Genomic DNA, 21,048 nt, shown 5'->3' with positions numbered 1-21,048 from the left:
GTTTGACGTATAAAAAAAAAAAAACTCATCGTGATGTTATGCCATTGCAAACAGAAACCTTTGTGCTTAACTGTACGTTAAGCACAAAGGTTTCTGTTTGCAATGGCATAACATCACGATTAGTTTTTATTTATTTCTTTTATACGTCAAACTAGCAAACATAGCATTTTTTTCCACGTGTTTGAAAAAGTATTAATACCTCTTGAAATTTTCCACATTTTTGTCACAACCAAAAATGTGAATGTAATATATTCGGATTTTATGTGATAGACCAACACAAAGTGGCACATAATATCGAAGTGCAAGGAAAATTATCAATAGTTTTAAAAATAGTTTACAAATAAATATGTGAAAAGTTTGGCGTGCATTTGTATTCAGCCCCTTGTACTCTGAATGAATGAATGAATGAAAAACGTATATAGCGCGGCACATGCGAACTAAATCGCCTAACTAAATATCGTTTAACTAGAAGTCACCTAATTAGAAAATTGTCTACCTGTGTGTTATTTAATCTCAGTATAAATACAGCTGTTTTGTGAAGTCCTCAGAGGTTTTTTAGATAGAGACAGAGCTTGAGCTATATTGCAAAGAAGAATGGGCAAAAATGTCACTCTGTAGATGTGCAAAGCTGGTAGAGACATCCCCAAAAAGACTCCCACTTCACAATTATGTGCCACCTTGTGTTGGTCTATCACATAAAATTCCCAAAAAATACATTTACGTTTTTGGTTGTAACATGACAAAATGTGGGAAATTTCCAGTGGTATAAATTCACTGTATGTGAATCAGCTGTGAAAGAAGTATTTTGCTAGACAACCATTTTGATTTTTATTTCGTTTTTTAAAATGGACATTGAAAGACAAAAATTGATTGGCTGCTATATGCACTTGTTTGGTACAGCAAGCCTTGATGTCATAATCATTATTACTGAATTATTGAAAGTGTTTGTCTTTCTTCAGCTCATAAATACTGCATTAACACCGTATAATCTTCTTAGAAAGCAGGTATTTGCATGTCTTTTTCTATCACATATTACAAGAAAAGGGGTTCATTCATTTCAGGATATAGGGGGAGCCATTCAAATCATTTCTGTAGCACCACCCCCTGGAGGAGCCGCTGGTTAAATATTGAGTCCTCTGTCTTCCGCTCAAGTCCAAGAACAAACTCAGCCCCTTTGGCACACTTGTGTAGCGCTACCCCCGCAGGAGCCGCTGGTTTGTTTTTGGGATCAGCATATTGAGTTACCTTGAAGTGGCCCAGGGGTGCAGTTGTAGAAACAAAACAGTGAGCGAAGGTCCAGACAGTGAATAAAGGTTTTTCCAATGCTTTATTTCCAGGCCAACACGGCCAGCATCAACATCAATTGGGAAGGACAAGGTTGATGAAGCAAGAGAGAGAAAACCTTGCAGTATCAGGCCTGGATATTAATGGAGCAGTCCTGCTCTATATAGTACCAATTTGTAACTCGTCGCCACTCTAGCTAGAGTGAGTGAAGTGCCCCCCCCAAAGACCCCTCTCACAAGCCTGGCAGCCGAGGTGTCACTTTGGATTTCTGGGAGGAACAGGCCTCTCTCACAGACCTGGCTCTAGGGCCTCTGCCACAGGCCAATTACAGTAAGTGAGCTAGATAGATAAATGGAGCGAATCCTCCCAGTAGATTTCTGCATAGGTCACCAGATGACAGCAAGCATACCTGTCAGCACTCTGGTCACCAGATTCCTGATTGGTTCGTTCAAGCCCTGTTGGACAACCTACCTCCGGGTCCTCCTCAAGCCGACCCCCCAATCGAACGGCACCCAGCCTGGGATCCTCTCAATAGAACCGGGAACCCAGTAAGTCACTGGGGTCCCCTTGTACCTCCGGATGAGGTTCTGAATAGCCTGCAATTTTGGCCAGGTGGGCCGCGCCGGCGGGGTCCATGGATGCGCGCACCCTGAAGGTGGATGCCGCACCTGGAACGGGTACCCCGCAAAGATTTTAGAACACATGACACCTGTCACAGATATACTCCTCCCCAGCATGCCTTGCAAGGGAAGAACTCCTCTAATTGGCTGCTGGAGAAAACTTGCTCTGCCAGAACCCCACTAGCGCCAATTGCTGGCCAGGGATGATATCACATCCCTGGAGTACAGACTGACCCAGTGCACATTTCTGGAATGACAGAAGTCCTAATTTAAATAAATTGTGAATGGGAGCAAAGTAACTCTCCCATTCCCCACTAACTTTAGCGTAGTGCCCATACTGAAAGTAAGGGGGCGCTACATACTCCCCCACTTGAAATGACACTGTCCCCAGTGTCCTAAAGCATTCGAGCCCGAATGCTGGCCTGATACCTGCTAACCAGACAGAAAAAGGAGGAAAAGAAGGAAGGACAGAATTCACACATTGTATTACAATACTTAAATGGCATAAGACATACAACATACACAAGTGTTTGATAGTAGGTGGGTCCAAAAAACCTGTATAGAAAAAAAAAGAAGCATACAAATATACAATATGCATTATCAAATAATCTCTTATGTATGTACAACCTCCAGGGTCAGGAGTGAAGCTGTGCACTCGGGCCCGAGCGCAAAACTTCCTTCCCTCCCGAGGAGTCCTAAGGTGTAAGTGCTGTGAGAGAAATACTAATTTGCAAGAAGTTCAAAACATAAAACTTATCACACACATTTTTTTTTTGCAAAGTAACGGTGCAGAAAACTGCCCCTAGTGGTCAGTGCGCTGGTACTGCAACAGTCCAAAACTCAAAGGTGAAGAAGTAGCAGCAAAGGGAAGTGACAGAAAAATGAAAAAAAAAAGTTTTTTTCCTTGCTGCAATAAAGAAGTTGGCAAAGGTCCCCACTCTAACTGACTGAACCCAAACCCCTCCCAAGAGTCCTTCACATGAAAGTTTATGTGGATCTGGAGGAGCAGGGGGGAAAGGGGAAACCAGGAAAAGAGTTCAAAACGGACTGGGGGCAAAGAAAGTCCTTGTCCAGAACTTCTGCAAAGTTAACAGGCCATGCAAAGTCCGCATGTTTCTTTACTTGTAAAAACGAGGGTCAGGCAACCAAACAATGCCTCCTTTTGGAGTAGTGGATTGCACTGCAAAGATCTGGTCTTCTTTCCCGGGGCACTTCACCACAACCCGATCCCGGTAGATGTGGCGGCCCCAGCTCCAATCTCGATGGCAACGTTCAGACCTCATATTTAAATAGGGCACCCGTGGATCAGCACCCTCCAGGATGTGGGGTACCTTCAAATGTACCCAAATGGCCTCTTGGCACCCAGCTTCCCTCTCCTGATCAATCTGGTAAAGGAGAGGGGGTGGCACATATGGGTATTCATACCTGTAGTCAGCGGCAACCTTCTGGTCCACCACACGTTGTAAACGAGCCAGTCTAGGCAGGATGCGTGGATCTCCACCTCCCAGCAACACCAAAGCGTCCGGTGCCCTCCCCAGAACAGGAGCAACAAGGGGCACGGGGGTAGTGAGAGCAGCAACAGACACAAAACTTGACTCACCGACTCCCCAGGTCAGGTGCGGGACATTCACGGACGGCTGCTGGGACCCACTCGGTGCGCTCTGGTCGGAGCGCTTCTTCCTCCCCTGAGTATCCTCAGAGGTACTGGATTCCTTGGAGCCTTATGACTCCAGGAGATGGTCACATTCATCAATCACGGAATCATCTGGCAATAGATTGAAGTCCATTAGGCGCCACTCCTCTGCTGACAAGGGACCGCAGGGTTTGGCCGTTGCAGGCCCCCCTGGCAAGTAGGCCTCGACCGCAGCTGCGGGAGGCTGGAGTGGAACCTTCTCCGATAGGGCCACGCCACACGGAGACTGCTGTGGAAGTTGCAGTCGTCTCCGAAATGGTCTCGCCCTGAGTGCTTGTCACGTCCGATGAGCTTGTCACACTGGATAGGACACTTTCTAAGTCCGGGTTTTCCCCAAGGCTTACCTCCAGTGAGGAGATATAATCCTCCCCAGCATGCCTTGTGAGGGAAGAACTCCTCTAATTGGCTGCTGGAGAAAACTTGCTCTGCCAGAACCCCACTAGCGCCAACTGCTGGCCAGGGATGATATCACATCCCTGGAGTACAGACTGACCCAGTGGACATTTCTGGAATGACAGAAGTCCTAATTTAAATAAATTGTGAATGGGAGCAAAGTAACTCTCCCATTCCCCACTAACTTTAGCGTAGTGCCCATATTGAAAGTAAGGGGGCGCTACACTTGGTTAGATATAAAATCGCTACAAACAGTTTCAAGAATACAAGTAGAAAATACCGATATCCTGGCTGTCGTTTGTTACCAGAAACAGACAGACACACCTGGTAGTGATAAATAAGTCGAGTATATTATCACAAAAAGAAATGTGGAAACTTTCAGCCCTGTTAAACCTTGCTGAAGAGTATCAATACAATAGAAATTACAACATCTTATATTTAACAACTGTAAAAATAGAAAACAGTTGCATGAAAAAGGCACCAAATACCAACCACAATAAAGAAAAAGGGACAACACCCTAAGGAACTAAAAAAAAAAATCAAATCTTTCAGGCCCCGTACACACGGCCGAGTTTCTCGGCAAAAACCAGCAAGAAGCTTGCTGGTTTTTTTTTTTTTTTTTGCCGAGGAAACCGGTCGTGTGTACACTTTTCGACGAGGATCTTGTCGGGCCAAAAAGAGAACATGTTCTCTATTTCCTTGACGGCAATGAGAAAATTTGGCTCGCCGAGATCCTCGGCGGCTTCACAAGGAACTCGACGAGCAAAACGGTGTGTTTTGCCCGTCGAGTTTCTCGGACGTGTGTACGGGGCAGTTACGTGTAGAAATGTTCTGTATTGCCTTGATCCTCATTTTATTCATCATACCTATTATCTTTTATTTATACTAACTCACAGATGTATGCAGTGAGCAATTATGATGTAGTTATAAATTAGATTTAATCAGTCAACGGTTTAGAGAAAAAGGAGCTTTTAATTGGTCGCTTGGGTCTACTTTACATTAACGACTACTTTTTGCAATATGTATTGGATTCTTTTGATCGCCGTTTCTCGTTTCCACTGATATTTATACCTTTACTATGTTCCCTTGCTTTTCCAATTACCCTCTGGAGTTTCTTTTTTTTTTTTATAAATCCTCTTTATTGATTTTCATTTCAGCATTATTACAAAAGCTTTCCTCTTTCATACATATACATAAAAATAAACATACATTTCCCTTCCCCATTCAAAGCGGTCTCCACGTGTTCTCCTTAACCATCTTCAAAGATTTTTTTACATAAGAGATACCTCGTAGTCCCGGGCACCTAATCTACTCTATGGTACTGTCGTCCCATCTTAACAAGGCATTAGAATAAATGTATTCCTCTACTGAGAGGTCAAAGCCTCCATATTAGCGTAATCTGTGGGAGAGGCGAGAGAGGAACCCAGAAGAGAAAAAAGAAAAGGAGAAAAAAAAAAAAACATACTCAGGACTCAGAATAGAGGAGCATGTGACCATTTTTCCCTTTCTTTCAGTAATGCATTGTTTAGCATGTAAGCAGTCAATCACCAGACCTGGGTACAGTCACACAGGGATGGAGGGACTCATTAGCCCTGTGTAAGCAACGACAAAGACCTCGTGGATTTTAACTCGGAGCTCGGGAAAGTGAACAGGGAGAAAACAGAGCAAGGGAAAGGTTTGTATAACCTTATGCGAAAAAATAAAAGCTCATAACCCCAATCATATTCTGCGATCCACCAATCAAAACCTTGTCCAGATACCCAAAGCCAGATACAAGTCCAAAGGAGATCGAAGGTTTACAGTCCAGGGACCCCGACAGTGGAACGCTCTACCAACCACCATTCGATTGGAGTTGGACCACTTGGCCTTCAGGAGAAGGATTAAAACCCATCTCTTCTGAGGTCAAAGGGTTTTACTCATGGAATGGATACAGCGCCCAGAGGCGATTCAGCTCGCATGTGTTGCGCTATATAAGTTTTTCACTCACTCAACTCCGCCTAAATACAAGAGATGTGTGTATTCTCACTTGAATCTTGGTGTGCTTTTTGTATTTCTTCCAGATTTGTGCAAAAATTGAGTGTGAAACTTGTCATTTGTGCAGGAGATTTCTATAATAAAGACCGGTCACTACTGCCTTCTCTCCTTGTGCAGGATGATTGGTCCTATCTCCACCCCCTACCTGTAGTTTTCTGTAGGCAGCCTTTAGTGGGTGGGGCCTACTGGGCCCTCCTAAAGCTCTGCTCTCTGCACTGACTTTGTGCTAGTGTTGCCAACCACCAGGATGTTTACTGGCAGCCAGTAGAAAATGGGCACTTTTCTCCTGCCAGTGACAGGAAAAGGTTGCCAGTAAAAAATATGGGTGTCATGCTCGGCTCGGAACTGCATATGCGCAGCTCCCGTCTGGAGCTGGTAGACACCATCCAAGTGCCTGCTACAAAGTATTTGAGCGGGTCAGGCAGAGGCGGTGCCTGAGTGTGTTGTGTGATGTAATGGCACAAGGGAGCCAAGCGGAGCAGCCGGAGCCTCATGTGTAGGTCTGCAAAGCGTGAGCAAGGCAAGCCGGGAGTGGGACTGTCAGTGCTGTTTGGACTGAAGGGACCACCTGGCGTGGAGGGAGACTGTCACTGTGACTCAGGAAGGGAAGTGTCATGTCAGTGAATTGTCATCATCATCTGTGCTGCTCATGAGGCCCCCGGGCAATAGGAGATTATGGGGCCCGCGGGCAATAGATTATGGGGCCACACAGTATACACACAGACACACAGTATACATACACACAGAATACACATACACACACTGAAATGGTACTGGAGAGGCAGGGCAGCTATAATCTTGGGATTTAAAAAAAAAACAACACAGTTTTTATATACTGTCCCTGGTTTTACTGAGGCTGGTAAACCTGATGGGGGCCCCCTAGTGGCATGGGGCCCTCGGTCAGTGCCCGAGTACCCGATTGGTCAGTCCACCCCTGTGTCAGTGTTATTGTTAGAGTCAATTTCATGTGTGCATGCCTGCCCATTCTAATGAGTCCTGTCGCTGAGCTACTTACTTACTACAGTTAAACCTCAGATTGCGAGTAACGTGGTTTACAAGCTGTTTTTTTTTTCAAATCCTGACTTGATTTGCAAGCGTTGTCTCACAAGACGAGCAGGATTCAAGCCTCTGGGGTGTGCAGTACCACATGTAGCCAGATGTGCGGGGGCGCCAGTGACACTCGGAGAGTCTCTGGGCATCTCCAAGTGGTCTCACTGGGGCCCACCCACCTCTGGTCACATGCGGTACTGCATACCCTAGCAGTGACACTGGAACAAATTATCTGATTTTCCATTGATTCCTATGGGGAAACTCGCTGTGATATACGAGTGTTTTTTATTACAAGCATGCTTCTGGAACAAATTGTGCTCGCAATCCAAGGTACTACTGTATATCGAAAATAAAATAACAAATATTTTTTTTTTTTAATACTATCTACCTTCACATTGCCAATTGCACATTGTACTTGTTTGTGGCCTAAATACTGAAATTTGCACTTAAAACTGTAATTTTGTAACTTCTGGAAATGCCAGTAAAAACTTGGCTGTGCCAGTAAATTTTGGATGTTGTGTCAATCTGGTAGGTTGGTGGCTATGCGCAGCACTGTGATGATGTCACTGCTACTTTTACAAGGCAATATCTGTATTTGTTAAGACATTTGGTATGCACAAAGTGTATTTATACTATTTGTAGCTATTGAACATTATATTTAAGCAAAGGTTTTGGCACTGGAATTCAGTTTTATGATATCCATTCCGCATTCCCAGCATAATCCAACCAGCCACAAAAAAATAAGCACAATATGACAGATAAACAAAAATTATATAAAAACAGCTAGCACAATGCATAAGAATATACTTTTTATTTTTTTAATAAAAAGTTGTTACAGTTTCATCTTCAGTGAAAATACAAAGTTGTCAATTTGGTAGTGTACACAGATCAGAAATACATGGAATGGTTTTGGGTATATAAAAAAAAAAGGTTGTTAAGATGCAGCATGTTCAGTTCATAGAAGAGGAATAACACTTCTGTGGATGATGAGCAGAATACAGGTTCCAGACTATGCCTTCTCATACTGACGAACAGAGACAATATCGCCAAAAGTAAGAGTCTGCAGAAAGAATAAAAAAAAAAAAGATCCATTTATACATTTTTATATACAAGACAGTGATTCATCATACTGTATATCAGTGTTTCTCAATTTTTTTTTTACCCTTGGGGAACTCTTGAAATAGGTTTTAGGTTCTAGGAAATCCCCAACTAAATACATTTATACCTACAGCTCATCGTATATTAGCATGATTAGTAGTTTGTAGAGCGTGTTATCCTATATAACAACATTTTCTTCACTCTTCAGTAATAATCACAAAATTAAACAAATAATACAATTACAATGATAATAATGTTCTGAAAAAAATATACAGTAAAAAATTGCACTGACTCCATAAAGTGATTGTAACCCTAAACAAAAATGATTGTTCCTTTAAAGTATGATATATAACATAGTGCTTCTGCAGTGTAATTTGTCCCATCCTATGCTGTAAAATACCTGGTTGATCCTGTCTGTTTCTGTGTGCTCCTGTGTGTACTGACCACAGTAATTATGGCTTTCAAACCTATGATACAGTGGTCAGTTTACATGCCTCCATCATCCCTCTGTGTGTTCTGAGTCTCTCCCCTCTCCTCCTCCCTAACTGTCATTTCCTAGTCAGTGTGAGAGCCGATCTCCTCCCCGCCCCTTCCCTTCTGCCACTATTCCGCTGCAATACCTAACACAATGACTTGTATCCCCATTTGCTTTATAAAGACATAAACTACAGTTTTTGTGTCTTTTGAAAATGATAATGCTAAATACCTTCTCTCACACTGCCGCAGTGCAGTCACATTATCTCCCTTTACTGGCTGGCTGACGTCGGAGGGGAATTTCAGCCCCTCCCCCTGCTCTCCTTAGATCAGGGAAGGAGAGCGGAGGGGAATCATGTGACCTCACAACAGCAGTGTGAAAAAAGTTATTTGGCATCATTTTTAAAAAATGCACACAATGTACAGTATGTACTGTTTATGTCTTTATAAACCAGGGGGTATACCAGTAAGTTTAGAATGTGACTTTACAACCACTTTTAGGCTGGGTTCACATATGTGTGGTCGTGGTTTCCAGCCTGGGGCCTGGTGCGTTTCTGTTTGATGGTTCAGGTGCGATTCAGGTCCGCATTTTTACCTGCACCAGACCCAGAAACGCACAGGACGCTTTTGGAAATCACACCGTGACTGCCCCAGACATGTGTGGACTAGCTCTATTGAGCGCCGGTCACACTCACATGTCAGGCGAACACCACATCCAATTCACACATATGTGAACCCTAAAGTGATAATAAACCCAAAAGCTAACATTTATTATATTGCAGCATACCAATTCTTAGGTGTGATGGCTGCATTTGTTTTTTGTTTTTTTCTAATTTTCCAAAAGGCTTTCTTTCTTATATTTTCATATTTTGATCAAGCCAGTAGGTCTGTTTTTTATTTATTTTTTTCAAAAGAACAAGCTCTCCAGCAGAAAATATCAGTTACAGAGATGAGACAAATTGTTTGACACTACAGGGGTGCTTACACTGATTGCTTTAAATGATCTATGTAAAGCCTTTATCCCAAAAGGAAACAACAACTGTAACTGATTATAAAGTATTAGTGCAATACTTAAGCCTCGTACACACAATCAGTTTTCCATCTTACTAATGCATGGAATGGTTTCTGAAGGGCGTTGGCCGTGAACTTGTTCTGCATACAGACGGCAGAACTTTTTCAGCCAACATTCATGAAACTACATGGTTTTTCTGCTCTTTAGCGCCACCCTTTGGGCAACTTCTGCTAATGTTGTCTTATGGTTTAGCATTGGTTCGAAGCATGCTTGTTTGTACTTTGGATTTTAATCCGATCGTGTGTTCCTTTAGTATTTAGTGCAAGGCTTTTTACATATATAGTATCTTCTTTTCATTAGAGGTTTAGGTACATGAAAGAAATAATAGTCTTTTGGGCTCACTATACAATCCTTGTATATTCAACTTTATATTTACCAAAACTATGTAATATGAGGACCTACCTAAACTATCCAATCAGACAGGCTTGTGCACTACATACTTGTTGGTGGGTCTAAAGGAGATTGTTCAAAAAGATTGTAGAAGAGCTTTAGAAGCATAAGAATAGTAGCAGAGCGGATGAATTCCTTGTTCACGGCTGTCTTATGCTGAATATATTGAAATCAAGGCATCCCAAAGGAGAAACTGTTAACAAGGGGTTTAATGTTATACTACTAAACAACTAAAAACCTGGGCCTTTAGAATAAACAGACCGAATTGCAAATGGCTGAAAACCAATTAGCCTAAATACTGAGCTGTAGCATAGATTTCCTTAGTGCCTGGCTCAGCAGATACAGCAAAATCCAAGGGTGCTTAGGTGACGAGCAACTAGTGATTCAGCACTATTCAAAGCTTCTAGAATTAAACTATAATGTTCTCTACACTTCTGTGATTACCTGATGTTCTACACAAGACAAAGTGTCATACAACTAAGGATATCTCTTCAGCTGATAAATGATTGGATTTTCGGCTTGGTATTGTACCATAAGAACTGGTGGTAGTGATGTAAAGACCATATGAGTATTAGTGTTGCTCACGAATATTCGCATTGCGAATATTCGACTCGAATATAGCATATTCGAGAAATCGCGCTATATTTCGAATTTCGCGGTGAATATTCGCAATTCCGAATATTCGCATTTTTTCAATTTGATTTTTAAAACAGATCACATCCTATCGACGTCTAAAAGCATTGCTGGTATGATTAGAGACCCTGGGCCGAGTAGCTAAGCTGAGGCGATCCTATTATGTTGCCAAATTGAAAAAAAAAAAATTGCGATTTTTCGCTATTGCGAATGCGAAAATGATTGCGAATTTTCGATAACTGTGGTAGGAGAACTCTGATTGTCTCTGATGCAAAAGGGGGGGGCTTTGTGTATGTGTATGTGTATGTTATGAATATTTGTATGTTTGATATTATTATTTTTTGTAAGAAGGAAAAAATTGCGCATACCTTAAAAAAGGGGAGAATACAGCAGCAACTCAAAAATGTTATACAACATAAATTAATACAAGACAGAAAATGGAGTCGCTCTACAAGAATAAAAAATATGTCTAGTGACAAGACATGTGGGCAAATTATAAAATAAGCAAGCGCAAATAACTTGTGAAATACACAGTGAAACAAATATATAAAGAAATATAGTCCCAATAATAGAAAAATAATCTTTCATAAAAATGTCTTTGATATGTGAAGTGAAAAAAAGTCCAAAGCATGCAGCATGAACGTGTTCAATCTTTAAGGTGTTTGATTGACAAACGGCTGTGACAGATGGATAGAGTAAAGAATCACCACCAATGCAAAACACTTTTTATTTTCTATTGTAAAATATCAAGAATATTCTGAGCCAATCAGAGTGCTCCTTCCGCATTTGCCGAATATTCGCAATTATTTTGTATTGTAAAATATCAAGAATATTCTGAGCCAATCAGAGTGCTCCTTCTGCATTTGCCGAATATTCGCAATTATTTTGTATTGTAAAATATCAAGAATATTCTGAGCCAATCAGAGTGCTCCTTCTGCATTTGCCGAATATTCGCAATTATTTTGTATTGTAAAATATCAAGAATATTCTGAGCCAATCAGAGTGCTCCTTCCGCATTTGCCGAATATTCGCAATTATTTTGTATTGTAAAATATCACGAATATTCTGAGCCAATCAGAGTGCTCCTACAGCATTTCTCGAAATTGCGCAATAAATATCGCATTCGCATGTTGCGATATTTCGATAAAATATCACGAATATTCTGAGCCAATCAGAGCGCTCCTCCAGCATTTCTCGAAATTGCGCAATAAATATCGCATTCGCATGTTGCGATATTTCGATAAAATATCACGAATATTCTGAGCCAATCAGAGTGCTCCTACCGCAGTTATCAAAAAATCGCAATTATTTTCGCATTCGCAATAGCGAAAAATCGCAATCATTTACTTTCGATAAAATATCACGAATATTCGAATTTAGCGAATATATCTCGAATATTCGAATATATATTCGAGATATATCGCGAAATCGAATATGGCATATTCTGCTCAACACTAATGAGTATGTCTTATTTCAACACAGATGGCTTTAACATAATTACTGAGCTAGTGATTAACTAATTTGGGTTAACCTAAGTAGATTCACTCTAAAGTCTGGGAATCACCAGACCCTCTGCAATTCAAATGTCTATATAAAAAAGGGGGTGACTAAAGCGCTAGCCAATGCTAACAAGGTGAGGATAAAAAAAGTGCTGACAAAATATAGATAAAAAACTCAATGCAGCTCATATCTAAATTGTGCTAACAACAAAAAATTGGATGAATAAAGTGAATGATGAGCGCAAAGATAAATGGAATATTGCACATAAACAAATCAATTATGTGAACGATTGAAAGAATAATCCATATGATCCTCTAAATGAGGAAATAACACAAAAAACTGTAAACACCGCTAATGCCTTATAACGGCTTAAGTGATGTGCAAACAAAGGTAATTAATACAATGAAGTGTCCCAAATAAAATAAATATATAATATATGTGTATAAAGTGTCCCAAGTGACAACAATGAAATAATACACGGATTATTTGATTATTTCATTGTTGTCACTTGGGACACTTTATACACATATATTATATATTTATTTTATTTGGGACACTTCATTGTATTAATTACCTTTGTTTGCACATCACTTAAGCCGTTATAAGGCATTAGCGGTGTTTACAGTTTTTTGTGTTATTTCCTCATTTAGAGGATCATATGGATTATTCTTTCAATCGTTCACATAATTGATTTGTTTATGTGCAATATTCCATTTATCTTTGCGCTCATCATTCACTTTATTCATTCAAATGTCTATATGCTTGCAATCAACTTCATAAAGACCTGAAGGATAAGCTTATAAAAGGATATATTCAAATTATTGGCCTAATCAGATTCTTGGCCTAAGTGGTCAATGCTATTTTCAGGATTTTCATGGAGTCCCAGATGTCTTGAAAAGGAGTAACCCACTTTTCTACTCAACACTCCAATAAGCTTAACAAATAGATAGAGGCAATTAAAGAATCTCTTGGTTGATTTACCAATATTATTATTATTATAATACAGGATTTATATAGCGCCAACAATTTGTGCAGCGCTGAACAAAATTAAGGCAGACATTACAGTTACATTACAATGTGGTACAAGAGGAATCAGAGGGTCCTGCTCATTAGAGCTTATATTTTTTATGCAATACTTATACCGTATATACTCAAGTATAAGCCAAGGCACCTAATTTTACCACAAAAAAACTGGGAAAACATATTGACTCGAGTATAAGCCTAGGGTGTCCATCTGCCTCACTGTGCCTCACTGTGTGCATGCCTCACTATGCCCATGCCTCACTGTGCCCATACCTACGACTGGCTGGTACCGGGTCGCCAAAGTCACCAGAGAAATTACCATTTAACATGGGAGTCTATGGAAGGGGTGCCCACCTTTGAAAAATCGGTGCTCCCTGGCCATAGGTCCCCAGACAACAAACTTTGCACACTTGTAGAGGAAGAGTGCGGCTACATGTTGAAGGAATTTTCCCAAATGGGGTTATTGCGCAGCTCAGAAACGGAGAAGTGATACCATGTAGTAAAAAATTATATTTATTCACATGTTAAAAATCGAACAAGAGTGGAGTGCGGCTACATGTGTGCCAGAATTGGGGTCCAGGGGACCTACGGCTAGTCAGTACCGGGTCCCCAAAGTCTGGGAGATCAGGTGCAAAAAGGTATAAGCCGAGGGGGGCATTTTCAGCACACAAAAAAAATGTGCTGAAAAACTTGGCTTATACTCGGGTATATACAGTATATACATTTTAATATAAAAATAAAATATAATTGTCCCCCCTAGTTTCTTAAAGGGTTTTCCTGTGCCCATAATTTAAATGAAATCACATTTCTACCCCTTATAGGTGGTTAGCTTTGGAGAGCTCCCTGCACCTAGATACCCTTACCCAGCCAGCTCTACCATGGAATTTTATGTTTCCGAATTAGTTCTTAACCACTTAAGGACCGCCTCCTGCACATATACGTCAGCAGAATGGCAAGGCTGGGCACACGTATAGGTACGTCCTCTTTAAGTGCCCAGCCGTGGGTCGTGGGAGCGCGCCCGTGACCCGGTCCGAAGCTCCGTGACCGCGGGACCCGTGGACCCGATCGCTGCTGGAGTCCCGCGATTGGTCCCCGGAGCTGAAGAACGGGGAGAGCTGTGTGTAAACACAGCTCCCCGTTCTTCACTGTGGCGCCGTCATTGATCGTGTGTTTCCTTTTATAGGGAAACACAATCAATGACGTCACACCTACAGCCACACCCCCCTACAGTTAGAAACACAAATGAGGTCACTTAACCCCTTCAGTGCCCCCTTGTGGTTAACTCCAAAACTGCAATTGATATTTTCACAGTAAACAATGCATTTTTAATGCATTTTTTGCTGTGAAAATTACAATGATCCCAAAAATGTGTAAACATTTTCTGAAGTGTCCGCCATAATGTCGCAGTCACGAAAAAAAAAAACGCTGATCGCCGCCATTAGTAGTAAAAAAAAAAAAAAAATTAATACAAATACAATAAAATTATCCCTTATTTTGTAAACGCTATAAATTTTGCACAAACCAATCGATAAACGCTTATTGTGATTTTTTTTACCAAAAATAGGTAGAAGAATACGTAGCGGCCTAAACTGAGGGAAAAAATGTTTTTATATATTTTTGGGGGATATTTATTATAGCAAAAAGTAAAAAATATTGCATTATTAGAGCAATATTGCTCTATTTTTGTTTATAGCGCTAACAATAAAAACCGCAGAGATGATCAAATACCACCAAAAGAAAGCTCTATTTGTAGGAAAAAAAGGACGCCAATTTTGTTTGGGAGCCAAGTCGCACGACCGCGCAATTGTCAGTTAAAGCGACGCAGTGCCAAATCGCAAAAACTGGCCAGGTTCTTTAGCTGCCTAAAGGTCCGGGTCTTAAGTGGTTAAAGTGTAACTTAACTCAGGACCCTGCATATACTATATCTAATGTCCTAGCAGCACTAGGGTTTCTGGTTCAAATCATAACCACAGCACTACCTGCCTGGAGCTGGCATGTTCTCCCTGTGCCTGCATGGGATTCCTCTGGTACTCTGATTTCCTCCAACACTCCAAAGACATGCTGGTAGGTTAATTGGCTCCTGCCTAAATTGGCCCCTGGTATATGTATGCATGAATGTGAGTTAGGGACCTTAGATTGTAAACTCCTGGGGGACAGGGACTGATGTGAATGTACAATATATATGTAAATTGCTGCATATATAAGTACCTGCAATGAATAAATAAAATAAATATCAAATTTCAGATACATTATAATCTTCTGTGCTTTTATATACTCACCATAGTCATTTTGCCGTCCTTTATTTCCCTTACAAATTTTGTTTCTTTACCATCCCACTTCTGCACATGGACTAAATTATCTCCTTCCAGTGATACAATAGACTGTCAAGAATATAAATGAGTTATCAAAATGTAGGAACAGTCTAAGGTTAAAAATCTAATACAAATCAGCATTTACCTTGATAAGTGCAGTAGGCTGTTTTACAAAACGAATAGAGGCTATTCACTTAAAGAAGAGCAAATACTGTAGCCGTTGACTTTTATTATGCAGACACCTACCAGGCCAGGCTGGTTCTTCATGGACCCCATAACTGTCATGTTAAGTAAGGGAAACTTTCTGACTTCCTGTGGCTCAACAGCCAGCTCCCGCTGCATATGCACGAGTTGCGTTGTGCTTACTGAAGGATCTGTAGCCCCCTGGGACATGTATTTCAGGAGGATGTGGGTGGGGAAGAGAGGGGCCAAACTTCTGCTCAGATCACTTAGGTGAGCCAAGTGAAAGCGGAAGGAGGTACCTAGCAGAAATAGGTAACCACTCCCAGGAAAAAAAAAATCGAAATGAGGTAGAAGTGTGTGTGTTGGGGGGGTGGGGGGTGGTCGGTGGTCGGAAAATTAGAACTTTCCTTTTCTGGTGAAGCTTTACTTAAATTTAAAGTGACTGTAAACAATCACCTTTTAAAACACTCCATTAAGATTGAAATGAAAGACAAACATTTGTGTATAGATATAAAAACAATAAAAAATAAAACATTATAAATCCCCCCCCCTTTTTTTTCTAAGTGATCCTATTTCCTCTGCTGCATAAGAGCTTTGGGGGGGGGGGGGGGGGTTAGGACAAGTCTGATCATTGGAGGAGAGCAGCACAGCGAAATAACTGACCACAGTGAGCTCTCCTGCTTAATGTTTTCAATATTTAATAGGAAAGCAGAGGGACTAGCAGAAACACCAGGGATTTAACATAAAGGAAGCAATACAAAGAGAACGGGATATTTTTTGATACAAGTAAATGGTACAGCAAGCACAAATCAGGAATTTGAAATGTGTGTGTGTGTGGGGGGGGGGACATTTCTTGAAAGGTGGGGGTTTAAAAACAACTTTAATGTTATTTTGAAAAATTATTGTTCACTTAGCTTTGTAAAATGAAGCTGTGCTTACTTCAATCATCCAATCACATGCACATAAAAGTCCAGTTTTTATAACTTCCCTAGCACATGAACACAGCTTGACCTTATTTACAAAACGGAGTGAACATACACTTTTCTGAATTGGCTCATTTCCTTTAGTAAATCAACCCCATTAACAATAATTAGGTTTCAGCAACTTTATTATTGGACTCTAGAAGAGATTTTAACTATAAGAATAAATTATAACCCATTATACTACCATGCATAATAACAGCAGATAAACAATCTGAAAACAGTTTTTCATACAGCATAACTCCACTCTCAAGTTTGGCAAATAAACCGCATCCACTATTTTATGATTTCCATCAATTACATAATTGGCATGCCAAAATAAAATTATATCACAGCATAACTAAACTGATAGCTTAAAAATTGTTAACAAGTTAAATGGTCAACAGTTAACGCTAGTAAAAAAAAAAGTACTGCTTATCAAATGAAGCCAATAGATTAAACTAATGTGGACTTTGTTATTGGCGCTAAGAACAGATACTTCTACATTTTTCCCAATAACAATGCCTAAATTTTATAGTGACCAACGTCTGACAATGCTATTTTAACTACAACACGAGGGTGCGTGTCCCACCGCACCTAAGCCAACTGGTCTTAAAACCTAACTTGTATTCGTTCACAAATAAAATACTGAAAAAGTGTGTCAAAGAATATATCGTGCCGGATCACCTCAAAAAATTAAAGATGAGAGATTATCACGGCGGTCACTATATAACCATGGGTCTTTAATACTGCAAATATCTTCCCTACTTCTGAGCTGAGCTGTAGAAATGTTGAAAGATATTTATTTTAAACAGCTTATAGCCATCTGTCGGGTTATTATTATTTATGGTATTTATATAGCGCCGTCAATTTACGCAGCGCTTTACATAAACATTGTACATTCACATCGGTCCCTACCGTCAAGGAGCTTACAATCTAAGGTCCCGAAATCACATTCATATACTAGGGTCAATTTTAGACAGAAGCAAATTAACCTACCCGGCAAGGTTATCTATCGTATTGGCAGGTAGGGTATTAAAGTAGCCTCCTTGCCGCAAAGCCAGCAGATCAGATAGTTCTACTATACAGCCAGAGAGATCCTGTTCAGATTAGAAGCAGGGAAGATATTTGCAGTATTAAAGACCCATGGTTAGATAGTGACCACCGTGGTAATCTCTCCTCTTTCATTTTTTGAGGTGACCCTTTTAAGTAAAAACCCGATACATTCTTTCACACACTTTTTCAATATTTTATTTGTGAACTAAAAAAAGTTAGGTTTTAAGACCAGTTGGCTTAGGTGCGGTGGTACACGAACCCTCGTGTTGTAGCTAAAATCTACTTACCGTATTTATCGGCGTACAACACGCACAGGCATATAACACGCACCCTAACTTTAAGAGGGAAGTTTCAGGGGGAAAAAAATCCACAGCCCCCTGCATATAACACGCAGGCACAGTTTACCCTCTATTTTCAGGGTAAAAAAGTGAGTGTTATACGCCAATAAATACAGTATATATAGTGTATTCTAATATTTTGTAAAAAAAAAAAATTCCAACAGTTTATGTTTTATTGAATTCCAATTTCCAAATGCTTTGTAACTGATGACATTTAAATGCTAATTCAGCTCTCTAATGCCGCATACACACCATCACTTTATGTGATGAAAAAAAACGACATTTTCTGTGAAGTAAAAAATTACGTTTTTGAAACTTCAATTTTCAAAGACGAAGTTGCCTACACACCATCGTTTTTTCACAATGTTCTAGCAAAGCGAGGTTACGTTCTCACCACTTTTTCCCTTGAAGCTTGCTTCATAAGTAGCTTCTGTGCATGCGCGGGTGAAAAAACGTTGTTTTAAACAACGTTTTTTGCTACACACGGTCAATTTCTGTGAAGTAAAAAACGACGTTTTGAAAAACGACACATAAAATTGAAGCATGCTTCAATTTTTTTTGGTCTTTTTTTACAAGACATAAAACAACGTTTTCCCCCACACACGGTCAATTAAAGTGACGTTTTAAAAAACGTCGTTTTTTTTCATCACATAAAGTGATGGTGTGTACGGGGCATCAGAATATAACCTGACAACTGTTTATGAAGTATAAAAATACATACTATAGCGTTCAGAAGTATATTTCTTGCTCATACACTAATAAAAGCAATGTGACTTTGATAGATCTATAATCAAATATGCAAAGCAAACTAGCTTGTATAAACAACGTAAAGTACCTAAAACACTTAAAATGCATTTATTTGATTAAAAATACATTGATAAAATACAGTAATTTCTACTTTAGTTTCCAAGCTTCAACACACATAAAGGTAGCTGCTTTGTGACCCCCCCCCCCCCACCCCCTTCTCAAGTTTATCTGGTATAAGATCCTCTATACTCTGCGCAGCTCTCACCTTGCAGTTTCTGTCATCAGCTGTGGCTTCATCAAATTCTTCCCCCAGCTTGAAGCTTATCTCTGTGTTCTTGAACGTACTCTGGGTCCTGATCACCACTTTGTCACCTTCTTGGCTAATGATGATGGTGGGTTTGGTCACATTGCCAACCTGTCTGGTAGCAAAGCCAACTCCTGCAGAGAACAGAAAGGTAAGCAGTCAGAGTTGTGGAAATAATTGTATGGATGCAATTTAGGAAGCAAATATTTAGGTAAAAGTTCTCCTGCGATTAAATGACCAGCCAGCATATAAGCAGAAGCGTCTACTATCTGCCAAGTAACTGCATGAGTGCAGTCTGCGGGTGGTTAATAGGAGGCAAGTTACAAAAGGCTGGCTTGATGCTCAGTGCACTTAGTCTCCGTTATCTAGAGCAGATGCTGTACAAATCTGCAGATTAAAGGAAGAACACACACCTAGGGCTTTCATATACTCATCAAAGTTCTGGCTGTCGACCAGCTTCCAGGTGGCACAGAAAGCATCTACCATTTTAGCAGCAGGGATGTTATTGAGAGCACAGTGTAAGGTCTAAATGGCTTTCTTTTCCTTTGCTTAGGAGATGCTCTGTCTTACTATACATGGCAGCCCTACTTATTAGGAGACTTGCAACTGGTGATGGGGGCTGGACCTTTGTTAGAAGAAAGGGGTCCAATCCTACCCATCCTCAAACACCAATAGCCTGGCAAGAGGCGTGGTATGGATAATACTCCAGGCTCAAACAAAGGGTCAGGAAATTAAATGCTTGGCTCGCAGCCCTTGAATTCGTTTCAAAAGAGGTCATTTTAGGGGAGAAAAGTTATCTTTTATCATTTTACATATGTGCGAGCCTGGAAACAGTCAGAACGAGGTGTAATAAGTATTTTGCCTCATTTTATGAAAACGTTGTATTTGAATGCAGAATGGAAAATTAAAAGCAGAATGGAAAAGTTTAGAATGAACTTAATGACAGGATTACAAAATAGATAGGCAATCATGCTTATACAAATTAAAGGTATATAATACACTCATTTACATTGATCGTCCTCTAGATGAGGATGATCACCTACCAACATGATAATAAATTAAAATGAGTGTGCTAAACAGTCAAGTTTTTCATTACAGTGGGGCAGATCCACAAAGAGAGTACGCCGGCGTATCTAGTGATACGCCGGCGTACTTTCAAATTTCCCGCGTCGTATCTTTGTTTTGAATCCTCAAAACAAGATACGACGGCATCTGGGTTAGATCCGACAGGCGTACGTCTTCGTACGCCTTCGGATCTTAATGCAATTCTTCGGCGTCCGCTGGGTGGCGTTCCTGTTGTTTTCCGCGTCGAGTATGCAAATTAGCTATTTCCGACGATCCACGAACGTACGATCGGCCGTCGCATTTTTTTACGTCGTCTCTAGTCGGCTTTTTTCGGCGTATAGTTAAAGCTGTTATTTGGTGGCGTATGCAATGTTAAGTATGGCCGTCGTTCCTGCGTATAATTTAAAATAATGTATTTCGTTTGCGTACGTCGTCCGTGAATCGGGCTGGACGTAATTTACGTCCACGTAAAAAAAATGACGTCCTTGCGACGTCATTTAGCGCAATGCACGGCGGGAAATTTAGGAACGGAGCATGCGCAGTTGGTTTGGCGTGGGGACGCGCTTCATTTAAATGAAACGCGCCCCCTACTCGCCGATTTGAATTACGCGCCGTTAAGCCGCGAGAGATACACTACGCGCCGTAACTTACGGCGCAAATTAATTCTGGATTCGAAGCTACAAAAAGTTAATTACAGCAGCGTAGCGTATCTCACATACGCTGCGCCCATGCAATTCTACGTGGATCTGCCCCAGTATATTTAACAATCTGCCAATCTTATGCCCTGTACACACGATCGGACCTTTGTCCGTCCAAATTC

General features: G+C 40.7%; 1 protein-coding gene across 1 annotated transcript; it reads right to left on the bottom strand.

The window, feature by feature from the left end:
* Positions 1 to 7,876: 7,876 nt before the first annotated feature.
* On the bottom strand, positions 7,877 to 19,747 carry FABP7 (fatty acid binding protein 7). The gene is made up of 4 exons (XM_040350346.1): positions 19,577 to 19,747; positions 19,125 to 19,297; positions 15,544 to 15,645; positions 7,877 to 8,134 (listed from the first exon to the last, which is right to left on the bottom strand). Exons 1-4 carry the CDS (start codon positions 19,647 to 19,649, stop codon positions 8,084 to 8,086), a joined length of 399 nt encoding a protein of 132 aa, XP_040206280.1. The 5' UTR covers positions 19,650 to 19,747; the 3' UTR covers positions 7,877 to 8,083.
* Positions 19,748 to 21,048: the final 1,301 nt, after the last annotated feature.

This window comes from Rana temporaria, chromosome 4 (assembly GCF_905171775.1).
Source record: "Rana temporaria chromosome 4, aRanTem1.1, whole genome shotgun sequence".
NCBI lineage: Eukaryota > Metazoa > Chordata > Amphibia > Anura > Ranidae > Rana > Rana temporaria.
This window is presented reverse-complemented; position numbering and strand designations above follow the sequence as displayed.

What these genes read in the sequence shown, in the direction of transcription:
- FABP7 (XM_040350346.1), bottom strand. Translation starts at nt 19,649, where the DNA reads ATGGTAGATGCTTTCTGTGCCACCTGGAAGCTGGTCGACAGCCAGAAC. An exon ending in TGAGTATATGAAAGCCCTAG is followed by an intron (nt 19,298 to 19,576) that starts GTGTGTGTTCTT and finishes TGTTCTCTGCAG; the next exon opens with GAGTTGGCTTTGCTACCAGA. An exon ending in CTGATGACAGAAACTGCAAG is followed by an intron (nt 15,646 to 19,124) that starts GTGAGAGCTGCG and finishes TATTCTTGACAG; the next exon opens with TCTATTGTATCACTGGAAGG.